The 19,509-nt window shown below is 51.9% G+C and overlaps 3 protein-coding genes across 8 annotated transcripts in view; 2 read left to right on the forward strand and 1 right to left on the reverse strand.

Moving 5' to 3' along the window:
* The window catches only part of RGPD1 (RANBP2-like and GRIP domain containing 1), a 44,144-nt gene extending 39,237 nt beyond the window's left edge, over positions 1 to 4,907 (reverse strand). For all 6 annotated transcript variants that reach the window (XM_040646596.2, XM_040646595.2, XM_040646598.2 and 3 more), the window contains exons 1-5: positions 4,680 to 4,907; positions 2,987 to 3,054; positions 2,389 to 2,500; positions 1,123 to 1,275; positions 236 to 466 (exon numbers count right to left, since the gene is read on the reverse strand). In XM_040646596.2, the coding sequence (XP_040502530.1) occupies positions 236 to 466; positions 1,123 to 1,275; positions 2,389 to 2,500; positions 2,987 to 3,054; positions 4,680 to 4,754 (639 nt within the window). In that variant the 5' untranslated portion in view covers positions 4,755 to 4,907. The remainder of the gene's footprint in view (positions 1 to 235; positions 467 to 1,122; positions 1,276 to 2,388; positions 2,501 to 2,986; positions 3,055 to 4,679) is intronic.
* A 10,065-nt stretch (positions 4,908 to 14,972) lies between these two features.
* RRP9 (ribosomal RNA processing 9, small subunit (SSU) processome component, homolog (yeast)) lies at positions 14,973 to 18,776 on the forward strand. Its single transcript, XM_015292737.4, has 15 exons — positions 14,973 to 15,177; positions 15,264 to 15,349; positions 15,419 to 15,534; positions 15,609 to 15,691; positions 15,772 to 15,813; positions 15,899 to 16,025; positions 16,611 to 16,735; positions 17,045 to 17,137; positions 17,321 to 17,421; positions 17,531 to 17,665; positions 17,856 to 17,918; positions 17,994 to 18,142; positions 18,240 to 18,319; positions 18,436 to 18,509; positions 18,608 to 18,776. Exons 1-15 carry the CDS (start codon positions 15,118 to 15,120, stop codon positions 18,711 to 18,713), a joined length of 1,440 nt encoding a protein of 479 aa, XP_015148223.1. The 5' UTR covers positions 14,973 to 15,117; the 3' UTR covers positions 18,714 to 18,776.
* Positions 18,687 to 19,509, forward strand: part of POC1A (POC1 centriolar protein A) — a 74,367-nt gene continuing 73,544 nt past the window's right edge. The window contains exon 1 of the mRNA XM_046900182.1: positions 18,687 to 19,495. The gene's annotated coding sequence lies outside the window, so the exon portion shown is untranslated. The remainder of the gene's footprint in view (positions 19,496 to 19,509) is intronic.

Here is a 19,509-nt window from a genome sequence, read left to right on the forward strand (position 1 = left end):
CCTGAGCAATTCCCTCCCTGACAGAGCTGCTATATCTAACTTAGTACTTCAGCTAGAAACTAGACGACTCCATAAGGTTTAAGAAAATCCCAAGTAAATAATTGGTTTCAGCAGACATTACAGTTGAAGAAGTTAAGCCACTTGAGAATAAGCTGCCTTCGTAACAATACTAAGAGAATAACACTAGTTTCAAGGACGTGGGAGATTATGACACGATCAAAATATGATTAAATACCTCAAATGTCTTTATGACACACAAACACCATTCCAAGCTTGAGTCTACAGGTATTTTCTTCTCCACCTCCTGACAATGAAGCACAGCGTCTCTTAATTTATTATTTGAACGGTAGAGAGCAACCAGTCTGATGTTAAGGTAGAGATCGTCTGGTCTCGCACAGAGTTCTGTTCGAATCATATCCAAGAGCTGATTCCATCCAGCTTCACCTTTACGCTCCAGTAACTGCTCCTATCAAATATGAAGGCAACACGTTAAAATTTCATCCTCCACGAGAGACTTTTCAGCAACCACATTACCTGACTCTTTTCTCACTGCCACTACAGACTGTGACTCTGAAAAGCCACTAGGTGCTACAGAGAACTTGACAAGTATTTTAGAAGAGGGAAAACAAAAAAAAAAAACTTCAGAGTCTGCATCTTGTAGGCGATAAGTTAGATGCTAAGTTAAGACTGTCAAGCCATTTGGTTCAAAGACGGTAGACCTTGATACAGAACAGTTTGTCTAAATAAATAAACAAATAAATAAATAACCACACCAAAACACCAACCAAACGCCACACAAAAAAAACCCAAAGCACAAGCCTCTCAAGACTTCAATTTCATTGCTGTTGTGCTACAGAAAACTAACGCCTGTACAAAAGTGAGATTGTACGACTGAAAGCATTTATCCAGTATTTGGGAATAACAGCATCTCCTACATTCTACAGTTTTTAACTCAAATAAAAAAAAACCTAGCAAGCAGTGCAGTCACATCACAGAGGCAATACTTCACCTGTCTAATCTTGACCTCTTGGATACTGTTATTAACATGGTTTTCCCATCACTTAAAGAAACCAAAGTTTCTTTCTCCTAGGCATAGAACAGAGATTAGAAGTTGGAATTTACCTTCAATCTGTAAGCAGCAGGATTCCCAGGGAAGAGCCTGGCAGCTTTCTCAACCCAGTACTTGGCTCTTTCATCAGTGATGTTGTGATTGCTCAGTAACTCTGCAATCTTCAGTACCAGATCTTTCTGCATTGGATTCAGCTCCACAGAACGCTAGTTTTCCCCATGCACACACACAAGAGAAAAAAAGCTTATTAGTAACTCGATCTCGCAGTCCATATGGAACAAGAAAGAAAACATATCCCACACTAAACAGACCCAGCAAGTCAAACGAGAATGATCAGTAAGTACTTTCTCACTACTTTAAGAAAAGCCTCCCTTTTGAAAGGCCACCATTGGTTTCTAACACCCAGACAACTGCTGGAATTCAGAAGACTGTAAGAGAAATAATGCCAAAACCAGCTCCTCTGCCTCTACCACAAGACGCTGCTCTACTCAGACAGCTGGACTAGCAGTATCTCCAGTCTAACCTCATATGGAGACTTCTGAGAAACAGAATTAAGTCACAAAGACCGACAGCGCTCCACTGTGCTGGCAACAAGACTCTGGTGCATACCCTCTCCCTCCCCAAAGCCTGAATAACGAAACACTGACTGTGAATTTCACGTTTACACGCTTGCCTAATCAGAACTGTATTTGCCCCGTTCCCTCTGCCTCGGAGGAAACAAACAAACAAGAAGCCCACCACTAACAAAAAACAAACACTGCAACTGAAAAAACACTCTCAGTCCAATCTTTCAGTAGCAGCTGGATTACTGCTGTCACCATAATCCCTCCTACAGAATTCTACAGGGTGACAGATCCTTAGCCCAAAAGCGTATGGGAGCTGCTGAGTCACAGTCTGAACCTCTGACTGATCACCTGAGGCAAGCACTGAGTCAGCCATGGGAGCACAGGTGAAGGCAACTCAGCGGCATGGCCAGAAGGGCTGGAGCCTGGCTGCACCTCTCCTAGACCCCACTGAAGGGCTGACTGCCACTGGGGAAGGATCTCTTCCCGGAGATCGCTCCCATTGGAGTTCTGTACTGCGAGCCCAGGACATGGGTAAGCATTTCATTTATTCTTCATTATCTCCTTCCACTGCGATAATCTGTCTAGTTATACAACCTGTAAAATACCAGCCTAACCATGCCACACCGTTACTTGTGGGTTTGTTGATTGTACAAAAGGGAAGTGGAAGAAGAACATCAGAGCAGGCAGCACAAAGATCAAGTCCATTTGCAAAGGAATAAAGCAGAACAACAGAGAGGTGAGTGAAGTGCTTACCTCGTAACACCCACAAGCTTTTTCTACATTATCCTGAGCTTCATAGATCTGTCCCAGAAACCTGTGAGCTTTGGGATCTCTCTCTCGGACATGGAGATAAATAGATAGATGCCTACAGAGTCAATAAAAACAGCAAAAAAAAAAAAAAAAAAAAAAACCAGAACAATCAGTATTCCCCAGAAATACAAGTCCCCCCACACCCCGCAGCTAATGTGTGAAACTTGTCTGTCACGCAGGACATCTAGCCATATTTAGTTCTAGACCTTCAAGTAAGGAACAACATTACTTCTACATGTACAGATGCTGCATGTTTGCCTGCAAGTACTGACCTTTAGTAAATAAAGCAGTACTTCACAGAAACTGTAAGAAGGGTGTAATACAGTGGCATAAGAGACATGTCAGCCAGATGGGTTTTTACAGCACCATATGACGACCCATCCTGCAAGTTGCTGTTTCAGGAAGATTTAAATGGCACCAAATTCTCCCATTTACTGCTACCTTAAAACAGCACGACAACGGCCTTGATTTCTGCACTCTACTTCCTTCAGCTTTTCTACTACACGTTAAAGAACAGAACAACAGACATAACATTTGTTACCTTTGAGCAAGCTCATATTCTTTTATCCCAAAATACAGCTTCGCAAAGAAGAATCCTTTCAACGATCTCTGAAGGAAAGAAAACACGACAGGTACATTTTAGATATGCAGCACTTCTGAAGTAACTGAATAGGGACACCCCTCTTTTCAGGGATGCACAATACTTCTAAAAATCTCTTCCTACTTATCAGCTCCAGTTCGCTCCTTGTATTCAGGGCTTTGTTTCTGAAAGATACTGGATTGTGGCAAAGGCTACCAAAGCAAAACTGAGGTCACTAGCAAAGCAAGCAAGTCTTTGCACTTGACACATTTCATCAACACTTCTCACTAAAGAGAGAAGAAGAATGGGGTCAGCTACATACATCTTTTTTCCTTGCAATCTATCTGTGTTGCAGAAGAAAACAAATGCCACAGCCCTGCCTCCTTGTAAACGGGGTTGAAAAGACACTTCCAAATAAATGCTTGCAGCCTTGTACAACCCTCCTCTCCAAAACCAACCCAACAGGAAAAGCAGTAACTACTTCCACCACTGACTATGCTCTGCAGCCAGTTATAAGCATCACCGAAAAGATGAAACTAAGCCCGCAGCAGTTGGCCTCGAACACCACAAAAGGAGACGGAGCGTCTTTTCGTTGAGCCCCACGGGAATGCCAACACTGACAAAGACTATCTCAGAAGTTGGCAACGATACCTTCAACACTGCGCAACCTAAACAGCATCAAAGGCAACCAAAGTGACAGGACAACTCTATTGCCGTTGGAGAAGGTCAAAATGAGGATGCACGCAGGCCTTACGCTCACATCAAGGCTCTGCTGCATCACGGCATGCATTCACACTGTGCAACACGCTGATGAACATTCCACATCGGCAATGAAACCAATTCAGAGCGGCACAGCAGGACCTTTCCAGACAAAACTGCTCCTCTGAACCGCATCAGTCAGCTCACCGTAACCCGCACACCATTTCCCAGAGATCAGGGCCTCAGCTGGCTGCCCACTTACCAGCGCACAGCAGCAAAGCTATTTCCCCCCACCTCTCTCTCTCTCTCCCTACTGACGTGTCACAGCGCTGTCGCACAGGCGGGAATAACAGCCACACAACGCACCAAAGAAAACCCAAAGCAGAACAACACGCTTTCCATTCCCCGGTTCCTCAACAGAGGGAAGGCTGGAAACTCGGGACCTATTCCCACAGAACAGGAGGGATCCGTACGTCGCTGCGCTGCTGGGCTCCTTCGAAAGCTACCGAGGGCTCACCAGTTTTAGGAGGCGCGCAGACGTGGCCAACCGCGTTTCCAAGGAGACAACTCTGCGCCCGCCCGCCCTCCCTCGGCTTCGACTCCCCACCCACCCGACTCCACGAGCCCCTCAGTAAGCTCTGACTCACCAGCGCTCCCGGGAGCGGAAATACCACGACCCCCCTCCCTCGTACCCGAGGAATAAGGCTGCAAAGCGCCGCCCGGCCGGGCAGCCCCGCGCCTTTCCCGCACACCAGGCCCGCCGGCCCCCGCCGGCCATCCCGGGCACCGGCAAAGCCCGCGGCCGCCCCCCAGGCCCGGCACCCGCGGGACGAGCGGAGGGACGGGGCGGGCGGGGAGCGGACCCCACCGCGGCCCGTGAGAGGCCGCGGGAGCGCCGCTGGAGGCGCCGGCCCGGCCCGGCCCGGCCCGGCCCGGCCCGGCCCGCAGCACTCACCTCTCGAGGAGAGGAGGCGGCGGCCTGTACGGAGGCGACGTATCTCTCCACCTCGGCCTTCGTGCGCCGCAGCATGGCGCCGAGCCCGGCCGTCCGGCCGCCACTCGTCGTCAGCGACCTCGCCGGGAGAAAGAGGAAGCGGCGAAAAGCCCGCACTCGTGCGTAACGCGACCTCCCGCTCCGCACGCGGCGCAACGCCCGCCGACGCCGATCGCGACCACACGCGACGTCACAGCCCGGGGTGGGGCGGTACCCACGCGCGCGCCGAACGTGCGCATGCGCGCTGGGAGCGACCGGCGCGCAGTTCGTTGTCGTCGTGGCGGGGTCGGGCGGCGGGAATCGTAGCGTCGTAGCGTCGCTCAGGTTGGAAAAGACCTCAAAGACCAATGAGTCCAACCATACTACCCGAACTAACAGCCCTCTGCCAAATCATGTCCCTGAGCACCACATCCAGACAGTTGTTAAACACACTCAGGGATGGTGACTCAACCACCTCCCTGGGCAGCCCATCGCAACAACTTCTGTAAAGAAGTGTTTCCCAATATCCAACCTAAGCTTACCCTGGTGCAGCTTGAGGCCATTTCCCTCGTCCTGTCACCTGTCAGCAGCGAGAAGAGACCAGCCCCGCTCTGCTGCAATCACCTTTGGCAGAGAGCAATAAGGACTCCCCTCAGCCTCCTTTTCCACAGACAAAACAGCCCCAGTTCCTTCAGTCACTCCTCATAGGGCATATTCTCCAAGCCCTTCCCCAGCCTTGTTGCCCTTCTTAAAACCTGCTTCAGCACCTCCGTGTCCTTTCTGTGCCCAACACTGAACACTGTGCTTGAGGTGAGGCCTCGCCAATGCCGAGTACAGGGGCAGGATGACTTCCCTCGTCCTGCTCACCACACCACTCCTGATCCAAGCCAGGATGCCATCGGCCGCCTTGGCCACCTGGGCACACCGCTGGCTCATGTTCAGCCACCTGTCCATCCGGACACCAAGGTCCCTTTCCGTCAGGCAGCTTTCCAGCCACTCCTCCCCAGGCCTGTAGGGTTGCCTGGGATTATTGTGACCAAAATGCAGGACCCGACACTTGGCCCCATTGAAACTCATACAGTTAACCTTGGCCCATCCATCCAGTCTATCCAGGTCCCTCTGTAGCGCCTTTCTCCCGTCAGGCAGATCAACACTCCCTCCCACCTTGGTGCCCTCTGCAAACTTACGTAGGGTGCGCTCAATCCCCTCATCAAGACCGTTAATAAAGATGTTGAATAGAAGCGGCCCCAGTACCGAGCCCTGGGGGACACCGCTCGTGTCTGGCTGCCAACTGGATTTAACTCCATGGAGCACAACTCTGTGGGCCTGGCCGTCCAGCCAGTGTTTCACCCAGCGGAGCATACGCCCATTGTCAACGGTTTAAGGGCTGGTCCGGCCCGGTTCCGCGACTAATGGGGCGGAGGGATTTCGCAAAATCCGCGCCAACAGGAAGGGAAACAGGGGACCCCAAAATAATTAAAAACAGTGGCAACGATCTGAGGAGAAACAAACTAATTTACTAAATATAGTATCGGAATGTAAGATAACACACTATAATACAATATAAATCCACAATAATGGAGAGAAAGATAGTCCGAGAGCCAAAGGCCTTACGCTAATACTGAAGCCTTGCGTGTAGTCGGGCGCAGCAGTAGCGAGCCGATCCGACAGGGAACACAGCAAGATGTTATGATGTAGAATACTGATAACCAAAAATCATAAAACCATGACACCCATCCAAACCGTGGGCAGCCAGCTTCTCCACGAGAGTGCTGTGGGGTACAGTGTCAAAGGCCTTACTGAAGTCCAGGTAGACCACATCAACAGCCTTACCTTCATCCACTAAGCAGGTCACCTTGTCATAGACTGAAATCAGGTTTGTCAGACAGGATCTACCATTCGTAAACCCATGCTGACTGGGCGTGAATCCCTCGTTGACCTTTAACTGGTCCATGATGGCTCCCGAGATTATCTGTTCCATAACCTTTCCTGGCACCGAGGTGAGGTCTGTAGCTACCGGGATCATCTTTCCAGCCCTTTTTGAAGATGGGCATCACATCTGCCAGCCTCCAGTCTGCCAGCATTACGGGATAATTGTACTGCATAGATTTTCATTAAAATTGATGACGGTGTATGGGCCCCTGTGTATTGTTCTACCTTAATCTAACTGGGGGTATTCGTGAATCTGGTCACCTCTTCCCTGCTCTTATGGGTGGGATGTGACAGTGCCACATCTGCACAGTTGTCGAACACCTCCAGGAACAGTGACTGCATCTCCTCCCTGGGCAGCCTGTGCCAGCACTTCACCACTCCTTCTGACGACGTGTTTTTAATAATAGCCAACCTGAACCTCACGTGGTGCAGTTTGTGGCCATTCCCTCTCATCCTATCTTGGGGAGAAGAGGCCAACCCCCACCTCGCCACAATCTCCTTTCAGGTCACTGAGGAGAGCAATGAGGTCTCCTCTGAGCCTCCTCTTCTCCAGACTGAACACCCCAGTTCCCTCAGCTGCTCCCCATATGACTCACACTCCACACCCCTCACAGATTCGTTGTCCTTCTCTCGATGCACTCCAGGGGCTCAGCGTCCTTCTTGTAATAAAATCAGCCTCAAAGCACGTACATCTATGTGAAATATTTATAGTACTGACAGGCCAGGAAGGCCCCCATCCTTGTGATTTTCATACCTGCAAGCCTCCTTCCTTCTGGTCTTCAGCACAGGAAGAACTCTCCCTTAACAGATTTCTGGCTAGCAGGCCCCCTTCCTTCTGGGTTTATGCCCAGCATGCCCTCCTTCTGGGTGTTGGCCCAGCAAGTCTGCCTTCCTTCTAGGTTTCCATCCACCAAGCCCCATTCCTTCCGAGTTTCAAACCTGCAAGCCCCCTTCCTTCTGCCTTTCGGACAAGGATGAACTCTCCTTTATGGGTCTCTGGCCAGCAAGCTACCTTCCTTCTGCATTTCGGATCAGGAAGACCCCTTCCTTTTGTGTTTCTGAGCAGCAAGCTCCCTTCACAGCAAGACCTCTTCGTTCTGGGTTTCATTCCACAAGAATGAACAGAATGGACAGAAACCGAGAAGGAATGGGTCTCTCTGGACAGAAACCCAGATGGAAGGTGGCTTGCTTGGCCCAAAGCCAGAAGGAAAGTGCCTTGCCGGGCCAAAAAGAATGAAGAAGGGATTTGCTGCTCCCAAAGACAGAAGGAAGAGGGCTTGTAAAAGGCCGTAGCCAGAAGAACGGGGGAGTGCTGGGCAACAAACAGAAGGAAGGGGTCTTGCTGGACTGAAACCCAGAAGAAAAGGGGCTTGCTGGCCCATACCCAGAAAAAAGCGGGCATACTGGTCCACAAACCAAAGGGAAGGGATCTTGCTGGACTGAAACGCAGAAGAAAGGTGATTGCTGGTCAGAAACGCAAATGGAGGGGGGGTGCTTTCTGGGCTGAAACCCAGTGGGGAAAAGGGTTGGCTGCTCCCAAAAGCAGAAGGACCAGTGCTTACTGTGCCGAATCCCTGGAGGTGAAGGGCCTACTGGACTCCGTGCCAGATGGAAGTGGTTTTGCTGGGCTGAAACCCAGACGGAGGGGACCTGCTGGACAGAAAGCCAGAAGGATGAAGGCTTGCAGTGCTCCAATACAGAATGACAGGGCCATGCTGGTGCCAAAACCAGAAAAAAGGGGGCTATCTGGACTGAAACCAAGAAGGAAAGGGAGCATGCTACACTCAGTCCGAGAAAGAAGGGGCTTGCTGAGCCAAAACTCAAAAGAAGGTGGGTGTGCTGGGCCACAAACCCAGAACGCGGGGGGCTTGCTAGGCTCAAACCCAGAAGGAAGAGGCTTGCTGAACAGAAACCCAGAACGAATGGGGCTTGCAGGGCCCAAAGCCAGAGGAAGGTGTATTGCTGGGCCCTAACAGAAAAGGAATGTGGCTAGCTGATCCGAAACACAGTAAGAAGGAGGCTTGCTGGCCAGAAACCCATACAGGAGAGTTCCTCCCAGTCCGAAAGGCAGAAGGAAGGGGGCTTGCAGGTTTGAATCTGAGAAGGAATGGGGCGTGGTGGACGGAAACCTAGCAGAAAGAGGGACTTGCTGGACCAAAACTCAGAAGGAGGGCTTGCTGGGCATAAACCCAGAAGGAAGGGGGCCTGCTAGCCAGAAATCTGTTAAGGGAGAGTTCTTCCTGTGCTGAAGACCAGAAGGAAGGAGGCTTGCAGGTATGAAAATCACGAGGATGGGGGCCTCCTGGGTCGAAACGCAGAAGGAAGGTGTGCTTGCTGGGGTGAAATGCAGAAAGACTGGGCCTTGTTGTGCACAAACCCAGAAGGAGCGGGGTTTGCTGGGCTCAAACCTGGTAGTAGGGATTTGCTGGGCCAAAACCCAGAAGGAAGAGGGCAGTGCTGGGGCATAAACCAGAAGTAAGGAGGCTTTCTGGGCAGAAATGCAAATTGAATGGTGCTTGCTGGGCCAAAACCCAGAAGGAAGGGGGCATAGTGGACCAAAACCCAGAAGGTTGAGGGCTTGCTGGGCTCTTACCCAGAAAGAAGGGGGCTTGATGGGCAGAATGTAAGAAGGAATGGGGCTTTCTGGTCTGAAATGCAGAAGGAAGGGTGCTTGCTTTCCTCATAAACAAACTGAAGGGGGCTTTCCGGGCCCAGTAAGACTCCTTCATTGTCGAAAGTAAGAAGGAATGGGGCTTTCTGATCGGAAATGCAGCGTTTTGGATGAGATAGCTCCATTCCTTCTTATTTTCGACTCATAAGGCTCTCTTCCTTCTGGGTTTTGGCCCAGCAAGCACCCTTCCTTCTGTGTTTCACACCAGCAAGCCCACGTCCATCTGGCACGGGGCCCAGCAAGCCCTCATCCACCTGGGTTTCTGCATATCAAGCCCCGCTCCTTCTAGCTTTGCGCTTAGAAAGCCCCCGTCCTTCTGGGTTTATGCCCAGCAAGCTCTCCTCCTCCTGGGTTTTGGACCAACAAGCCTCCTTCCTTCTGGGTTTGGGCACAGCAAACCCTGGTCCTTCAGCCTATGGGCTCAGCAAGCCCCCTTCCTTCTGGTTTTCAGCACAGCTCATCCCCATCCTTCTGCATTTTTCCCACCGAGACCCCTTCCTTCTGCTTTTTGGCTCATCAAGATTCCTTTGCTTTGGCTTTCAACCCAGAATGCCTTCCTCCTGGGTTTCAGCCTTGGAGGCCCCCTTCCTTCTGAGTTTCATCCCGTCATGCTGTGTTCCTTCTGTGTTTATATGCAGCAAGGCCCCTTCCTTCTTGCCTGGGCCTAGCAAGTTCCCTTCCTTCCGTGTTTCTGCCCATTGAGCCCTCCTCCTTCTGGGCTTTGGCCCAGGAAGCCCTCTTCCTTCTGTGTTTTGGGCCGGCATGCCCCCTTCCACAGAGCTCTTCTCCATCCACTCCTCCCCCAGTCTGTACATATATCCATGGTTCTCCTGTCCTAGGTGCAGAATCCATCACTTGCTCTTGTTAAATTCCATGCAGTTCATGATTGCTCAGCCCTCTAATTCTTGCACTCTGACTGCAGCCTGATTGCACAGACAGCATTCCATATCTTGCTTTATGCTGCTGTGTAAGAGGACATATCTGAGTAGGGCACAAAGGGGATAACTGTGTGGGAGCACAAAGACGGGCTGCAGCAGCCTAGAGCAAGAAATCCCATTCCTTCTCCACTGTCAATTGTGAGCAGTTCTTAGCTGTGTTACGGCTTGTTTGCTCCTATGGAACCCCTCCAGCTGCTCAGCATCCCATTGACTAAGAACTCTGCATCACTGCTAAGATAGCCAGGACTTTTGTAAGAAGCATCCAGAGTATCCAGTACAACCATCCAACTACCTGCAATATTTCCCACTAACCCATGTCTCTCAGTACTACATATACCCTTTCCTTAAACACCTTCAGGGACGGTGACTGCACCATTTCCCTCAGCAGCCCATTCCAATGCATTGCCACTCTTTTTGAGAAGAGATTCTTCCTAATATCCAACCTGAATTTCCTCTGGCACAACTTCAGGCCTTATTATTCCCTACAACTCCCTGAGAGGAGGCTGTGGCAAGGTGGTCAACCTCTCCTCCCACCTAACTAGCAATAGGGAATGGCCTTGAGGAGGTTTAGGTTGGATATCAGGAAAAATTTATTCTCCTAGATGATCTTGGAGGTCTTTCTGAATGTTGGTAATTCTACTATTCCCACCACAAAACTGCCTTCTGGTTGTGGTAGATAGCAATGAGGTCTCCCCTCAGCCTCCACTTCTCCAGACTGAACTATCCCAGCTCCCTCAGCCGCTCCTCATAAGACCTGTGCTCCAGACCGCAGCTTTGCTGCCTTTCTCTGGACACGCTCCAGGGTCTCAGCATCTTTCTTGTAGTTAGGGACCCAACACTGTGCACAGTACTCAAGGTGCGGCCTCATTAGCACTCAGTACAGAAGGATGACCACCTCCCTGCTCCTACTGACAACACTGTTTCTGACACAATCAGGATGCCACTGGCCTTCTTGGCCACCTGGGCACACTGCTGGCTAACGTTCAGCCAAGTGTCGACCAACACTCTCAAGTTTCTTCCACATGATCTTCCATCTACTGTGCCCCAAGCCTGTAGCATTGTCTGGGGTGGCTGTGGCCAAAACGCAGAACCCAGCACGTGGTCTTGTTGCCTCAGCCCAGCAATCAGCCCATCCAGATCCCTCTGTAGGGCTGTCCTACCCCCAGACAGATTGACACTTCCTTCCATCTTGGTGTCATCAACAAACCTATTGAGGGTGCACTCGATGCCCTCATTCAGGTCATCAGTAAAGATATTGAACAGGACGGGCCCCAGCACTGACCCCTAGGGAACACCACTGTACATCCAGCTGCCAGCTGGATCTGACTCCATCCACCATCATGCTCTGGGCCCAGCGCTCCTGATACTTCTTTACCCAGCAAAGAGTGTACCTGCCCAGGATATGGGCTGCAGTTTCTCCAGGAGAATGCTACATGAGACAGTGCCAAGGACATTTCTGAAGTCTAGGTAGATTACATCAACAGCCTTTCCCTCATCCACCTGGTGGGTCACCCACTCATAGAAGGAGATGAGGTTGGCCAGGCAGGATCTGCCATTAGTGAGCCCACGCTGGCTGGGCCTGATCCCAGGGTTGTCCCACACATGTCATGTGATTGCACTCAAGACAATCTGCTCCGTGACCTTCCCCATACCAAGGTCAGGTTGATGGGCCTGTAGTTCCCCCATCTCCCTTCCAATTCTTCTTGTAGATGGGCATCATATTAGCAAGACTCCAGCTATCTGGGACCTCCCTGGTTGACCAGGACTGCTGATAAATGCTGGAAAGTGATATGGCAATCAATTCCATCAGCTCCCTCAGTGCCCTCAGGTGGTTGCCATCAGCCCCATGGATTTGTGGCAGTCAGGTGTAATAGCAGGTCACAAACTGTTTCCTCCTGAATTGTGGGAGGTTCACTCTGCTCCCCACCCCTGTGTTCCAGCTCAGGGGCCTGGTACCCTGAGTAAACTGGTCTGACTGGTAAAGACAGAAGCAGAGATGGCATTGAGAACTTCAGTCTTTTCCTCAGCCTCAGCGGCAGTGCCATGAGGAAACCTGCTAATCCACCGCCCTTCCAACTTTTGAATGCACAGCCATAAATACGCTGTCCATACAACACCGTCATTGAATCAGAGCCTGCCATTTTCCCTACGACCCGACCACGCAAAGTGCAGGAAGGCAAGAGGAGCTGCTGAACCAGGCACCAAATGGGCTTGTGTATTTGTGTCAAAATACAGCCTGCATTTTCTCACTCAGCCTGTCTGGCTACCTTGTTTCAATAAGCCCTGTGTAGTGTTTATTTCATGTATTTTTATTACTTGTTGAGTAATAGCTTCCAGTACGTGCAGCCCTGCCTCTTACCAGTCATGCCTGTATTGGAAGCGTCCTTGAAAATCACAGAACATTAGAATGGCTTGGGTTGAAATTGCCCTTGAAGATCACAGGACACTAGACTATCTTGTGTATGAAGATCAATGAACCATAGGTTTGGGCTGGGAGCGTCCTAGAAGACCACAGAACCATGGGGTGACTTGAGTTGGAAGGGACCTTGAAGATGACAGAAGAGACTGGCTTACGTTGGAAGTGTCCTCTGAGATTACAGACTCACAGGATGGCATGTGTTTGAACAGTGCTTAAAGATCACAGAAAATGTGCTGAGAGTTGCCATGCACTGTTTAAGTGTGGAGAGTGACTCTTTTGGGTTAGGGTTAAGGATTACCCTTTTGAGATAGAGTTAAGGGATAAGGGTTCCCCATTTGAATTTAGGGTTAAGGGTTACCCTTTTGGGTCAGGTTTAAGTGTTTCCCATTTGTCTAAGAGTGAAGGCTTTCCCTTTTTGGTTATGGTTTGTTTGGCTTACATATTTGGGTTACGGGCTAAGGGTAAAAAATTCCTCTTTTGGGTTAGGATTAAAGGTTACGGTTTCGGGTTAAGGTTAAAGGTTAAGGGTTATCCATTTGGGTTGAGGCTTCAGTTAACATTTAACCATTAACATGGTTAACATTTTGGTTTGGATTTAAGGGTTAAAGAATACCAATTTTGGTTTAGCATTCAGGGTTACCCTTTTATGTTAGGGTTAAGGGTTAAGAGCGTTATGCCCTAGAACTGACAGGCTGGAACATAAAACTGAAGGTGCCAGCAGGAAAATCCAAATTTTGAGGGATCCAAAGCTGTGATCCTTCCAAATGGATATTTGGACCCCAAACCAAGGCTTTGGACCCTAAAAATCAGGCCTTAGCCCCTAAAATGAGGTTTGAGCACTACAAAGACGTATATGTCTTGTCAATCAGTCTTCTGATCCCCAAGAGGAGGCTTTGTGATATGAGAGCCAGGCTTTGGACCCTGAGAATGTGACAATGAGCCTGAAAAGTGAGGGTGATAAAAAGTGGCCTTGTATCCTCAGTGGAGGCTCTGAGTCCTGCAAACAAGGACATGGAGCCTAACAATGAGGCTCTGATCTACCAAAAAGACCTTTTGACCCCGTTACTATGTTTTCTATCTCTTTAAGAGAGTTTGTGCCCTAAAAATGAAGGTTGGTACATCCAAATGAGGCCATGGAACCTGAAATGAGGCTTTGGGCCCCAAGAATTGTTGTTTGCTTTTTTTTTTTTTTTTTTTTTTTTGCTTTTTTTTTTTTTTTCCCAGCCTAAAACTGAGGCTCTGACCCTGAATAAAAAAAAAAATGGGTCAGGAGCCTGAAAATGTGAGGGTTTTTACAGCCTGGAAACGAGGTCCCTGGGCTGGAACCTAGGACTCTGGGCCCTGAGAATGATTCTTTATGCCATAAACAGCTGCTGTGCATCCTAAGTGAACTGAAGAAGCAAAGCTGAGAAACGTAGCCAAGTTTAGTTACTGTTCAGTCAAGTATTCTTTCTTAGTGACACCGGGAAGCACTGGGGATATTTCCACCATAAGCGCTTCAATGGTGATATGATTCAGAGCCCATTATATTTCCACAGATAGTCCATATTTATCAATTACCCGCGAGATAAATAGCATATATACACGCCTATCTCAGGTAGGGATTTATGAGGTTTCCAAGTCTCCTATTCCAGGGTCTCTTCTACCATCTAGCGTCCTTTTAGCATCATGACAGCCTTTTCCTTCATCCAGGAGTCTTCCTCACTCACCCTCCCAATAAACTTCCTTCATTGACACATGCTCAGTAGGAGGGTGCCTATTATAAGTTATTTAAAGGTACCAAAATCCTAACATTTGCTCACTCAGCACTTGGCCGCTATTTCTGGACATCTGCGCTTCCTTGGATAGAGGTAAGTTTGGCAACCTGTCTTTTAATGATAACGCTGGAACCGAAGTGTTGGTGTTGGAAGATAAGGAGGACAGAGGGGCGTACCTTGACGCCTGCCTGTTTGTGTCCCAACCTACTCCCGTAGTGAGACAATTCGGCCTTGTGTGGAGGCCCTGGCTTCTTTTCATGTTTGATAAGCCTACTTGCATCATTTCTGTATTGTGCTTCTTTTGCTGAAGCTCTCTTGTTTAAACAGAATAGCCTTACAACACGCTTTCCTAGTCCTCAATGCTATCCATAACTGTTCGGAACATTTCAAAGCTATTACAGTTTTGCAAGCAAAAACTCATCACACAGTACAACAATTCAATAGCTATATTTCTATGAATACTAAAATATACGGTGTGTTTACTTCTTCAGATCATAAGGAAAAAACACGGGGCACCAACACACTGACAGGTACGGCGCCCCCCCGTGCCAGCCCAGCGCCCTTGCTCTGCAGAGGGCCGAGGAGCAGAGCGGAGCAGCGGCGGAACTCGCAGCCACGCCGAGCCGGCGGCACACACACCCCGCCCGGAGGAGGTGGCACCCCAGGGGCGGGGCGGGGCCGGGGCGCCACGTGCGGCGGCAGCATGGCGGCGGCGGGGCGGCGGGCGAGAGCGGTGCGGCGGCGCCGGCAGCCGCGGGTGGCGGTGAGCGCGGGGCCGGGCCGGGGCGGACGGGCCGGTTCCGAGCGCGGTTTGGCGCTGACGGTGTCGGTGCATTCCCCCCCCCCCAGGGCCCAAGCGCCGAAGGAAAGCCCGGGCCGGCGCCGCACCGGAGGACCCGCGACGAGGAGGTGTCCAGCGAAGAGGAGACGGAGAGGTGAGCGCTGCTCCCGGGGCTTCCCGGGGCTTCCCGGGGCTCGGCGCGGAGCTGACGCGACTCCGGCAGCGCGGCGGCGGGGCGGCGGCGGGAGGAGGCGGCGTCCGAGGAGGAGGTGGCGGAGACGCCGCAGGAGAAGAAGCTGCGCCTGGCTAAGCTGTACCTGGAGGAGCTGCGGCGGCACGGTGAGCGCGGGCGGCGGCGGGGCCGGGCGGCGGCGGGGCGGACGGGGCGGCCCTGAATCTCGTACCTATCGCAGAGGAAGAGCGGGCGGCGGAGGAGGAGGAGGAGGCCGCGGCCTTCCCCGGGGACCTCGTCGGCGAGCGCCTGAAGGAGGCCGTGGTGAGTGGGGGAGAGGGGGGCCGGCGGCGCGGCGGTGGGGCGGCCTCGGGGCCCTCTCTTAGCCCGCTGTGTTCCCACAGCTCGAGCAGCAGGGCCGACTGCGACGCCCGGCGGCCCAGGACGTGAGTATATGGCCCGTGGGCCCCGCTCCTCACTCGTGGCCGGGCCGAACCAGCGCTGCCTCGCTCACGGCCCCGCTCCCATTAGGTGTGCCCTCCGGCCCCGGACGCCATCCGAGTGCTGCGGGGGCACCAGCATTCTGTCACCTGCCTCGTCGTCTCTCCGGATGACAAGTTTATCTTTTCAGCTGCTAAGGATGGCTCCGTCATAAAATGCAAGTGCTTCTGTTTCTCCTGTTGCTGCGGTGGGGACCTGGCGGGAGCGGGGCTGCTGGTGGAGGTGGCTCTGCCCATCCCTTGGATGGAAGTGGCTGTGGAGCACAAGAGCTGGGTTTGTTCAGCTAGGAGAAGGCTTCAGGGAGACCCTGTTGTGGCCACCCAGGACTTAAAGGGTGTCTGTAAACAGGGAAAGTGACTTTTTATATGGGCAGATAGTGATAGGGCATAGGATTGGTTTTACACTAAAAGAAGAGAAATATAGATTACATGTGAAGAGGAAATTCTTTTCTCAGAGGATGGTGAGGCCCTGGCATAGGCTGCCCAGAGAAGCTGTGGGTGCTCCTCTCTTTGAGGTGCCCACAGCCAGGCTGGATGGGGCTCTGGGCAGCCTGATCTGGTGTGGGGCAGCCAGCCCATGACAGGGAAGCAGTAACTAGATGATCTTTAAGACTTCTTCCAAGCCATTTTATGATTGGCCTCTGGGCAGGGCAGGTTGCATCGTTCTGGGCTTTGTGCACAGATAATTCTGCTTCCTGGGGCAAGGGAGGCTCCTGTGGGTGATGGTGCTGCCTGTCCTGCAGGGGAGGTGGAGAGTGGGAAGAAACTCTGCGTGGTGCCTGGGGGCAAGAAAAGCACAGAGGGGCAGCCCATGGGGCACACAGCCCACGTTCTCTGCATTGCCATCTCATCGGACGGCAAGTACCTGGTACGGTGACTGGATGCTGGTGCTGTCCCATGGCGCCACATGCTGCCACCAGTAGCTCTTGGCCCTATTCCCATGCTGTCATGAACCTGTGAAAGAGGAGGCCAGGTGGGGAGGAGCATCCTTTTCCAGGATCCTGGAGAACAGCTCCTTGTGCCCAGCTTCATCTTGCTGGTGAAGCTGGGTTGAAACAACCCCTGCTTCAGCCACCATCAGAAGTGTTCCTGGACAGCTTCCCTCCCCAGCAAAACGCATGCAGTGGGAGTTGTGGGTCTGTTGGGGCCGTGTTGGGAATCCCCTCCTTTCTGCCAGGCTACAGGAGACAGGAACAAGCTGATTCTGATCTGGGAGGCAGCCACCTGCAAGCGCCTTTATACATTCACTGGTCATCGCGATGCTGTGTCGGTGAGTAAGGACACTGGCTGAAATGGGGAGGAAGGCACCTGCTACTGGTGGGCAGTGCATGCCACTTCCTCTTGGTGACCTGGGACCAGTGGGGCCTCCCTGCAGTGGAGACCCAGCTCTGAGACCGCCCTCGGCGACACTTGGGGAGTGCACTGTTTCATCTGTTGGTCTGTCCCTCCACAGGGCCTGTCCTTCCGGAAGGGCACATACCAGCTGTACAGTGCATCCCATGACCGCTCCGTCAAGGTCTGGAATGTGGAGGAGAATGCTTATGTGGAGACCCTGTAAGACTCCAGTGGAGCAAGGATTTGTCACCATATCCCCAAGCAATGGGAGGAAGAGTGAGGGTGCAGGGTCATGGCCCCTGCAGCTCCTTCTCATCTCCCCTGCCAGCTTTGGGCACCAGGACGTCATCACAGGGATGGACAGCCTGAGTCGGGAGTGCTGTGTGACCTCAGGGGGACGGGATGGCACTGTGCGTTTCTGGAAGATCCCCGAGGAGTCGCAGCTCATTTTCTATGGGCATCAGTAGGTCTGGGGCAGGAAGGGGTGGGTGTGCTTTCGCTGTCAGCTCCAGCAAAGCTTCTGTATGTGTTCAGCATCACCAGGATCCTGTCAGTACTGTGGGGTTTCTGTAAAGCCCTTTGTGCCTGGAGCTCTGCACCCTACAGGATTCCACAGTATGCTCGTGGTTACTGTTAATTGTCTGCTCTTGTAGGGGCTCCATCGATTGCATCCAGCTCATCAATGAGGAGCACATGGTGTCAGGTGCTGATGATGGGTGAGTGCAGGGCTGGGAGTGTGCACAGCCTTGCCAATCCTTGTGCCTCCAGTGCCTTCAGCCCTTTTCCTGCAGGTCAGTGGCGTTGTGGGGGCTGGCAAAGAAGAAGCCACTGGCACTGGTGAGGCAATCTCATGGGACACAGGGCTCTGCCCAGGACCTGCAGCAGCCGTACTGGGTATCTGCAGTGGCTGCCTTGCTCAACAGTGACCTTGTGGCTACAGGTGCCTGGTGCTGGGAGAACTGTGTTCTCTTTTGGTAGTGCAGGACTGGGGTCCTGTGCTTTTGCTGGTGCTAGGGTGTGTGCCCTCTTTGCTCCAGGTTCCCACAGTGGCTGTGTGAAGTTGTGGAAGTGCGGTGAGGGATTTCAGAAGCTGGAGCCCCTCTGTGATATCCCATTGGTACAGATGGGGAATGCTGGAGCCGGGGGGGAGGCCCTTGCCAAGCTCCCCAGGGTGGGAGCAGGCCTGAGGCGGTTGCAGTGTGCTGGTGCTGACACCTCTCCTATTTCCTCCAGATTGGCTTTGTCAACAGCTTGAAGTTCTCATCGGCAGGAGACTTCATGGTGGCTGGCATAGGACAGGAGCACCGGTACCATCCCTGTGCCCCATTTTCCAGGGCTTAGACCCTCCATCCTAGCACCTGGGTGGACCAGGAGAGGCATGGGGGAACACTCTTTTCACCTACAGGTTGGGCCGATGGTGGAGAGTAAAAGAAGCCAAGAACTCCATCTGCATCATTCCCCTTAAATGTAGAGCTGGAGCCCCTGGTCCCATGGCAGCTGATAGCACATAGCCTCCAAGCACTACCTCAAGAGCTACACGAACTGGATCATTAAAGCCTGTGTATTACAGAGTACAGCCGCTCCAGTGTTGTCAGTGCTGCTTGGGACTGCAGTGGTGCACCTACCCCTGCCTGTGGGCTCTGCCCAGATACAGACTGCCCTTCTTGAGATTAAAAAACAATATTTAGAAAACATTAGAAAAACAATAAAAACCACTTACATAATTACCAAAAATAAACAGACAACAACACAATTTTGGGTACAGAAAAAGATTACTTTTAAAAAGAGTTAAGGCTCATCTGCTGTGGCCCTGTTTCTCAGCTGTGGTCTGAGCCTCTGCACAGGAACTGCTGGGATCAGCAGTGCCCTGAGGCATGGAGCATGTGTTTGCAGTGGGGCTCTTGTCCTGCTGCCATGGGACCAGGGGTGTAGAGGGACCTCTGGCCCCCACTTCCCAGGTTCCCCAGGGACAGGGCAGTGGATGGGATCCTTACAAACCCAGGAGTAAAAATGAGGAAGTTGGAACTGCCAAAGGTGCAGCCCCCTCTGATCAGTGCTGGCTGCAGGCGTCTTGGGAAAGCTGATTGGTGGCATAGCTCAGCACAGGGGAAATGTGAAATTAGAGAATGTGAAGGAGAAAGTGATGTGAGCAAGAGCAGTATGCTCCCAGATTATCTGCATGGAGGAGGCATATGGTGGGACACAGCTCAGAGCAAGTGATGCACGACTGATAAGTGTGGCTTAGCGCAAGGGAGCCGAGGCTGGCAATGCGCACTGCTGATGAGCTGAAGGGGTGAGTAACACAGC

This window comes from Gallus gallus, chromosome 12, assembly GCF_016699485.2.
Source record: "Gallus gallus isolate bGalGal1 chromosome 12, bGalGal1.mat.broiler.GRCg7b, whole genome shotgun sequence".
Lineage (NCBI taxonomy): Eukaryota > Metazoa > Chordata > Aves > Galliformes > Phasianidae > Gallus > Gallus gallus.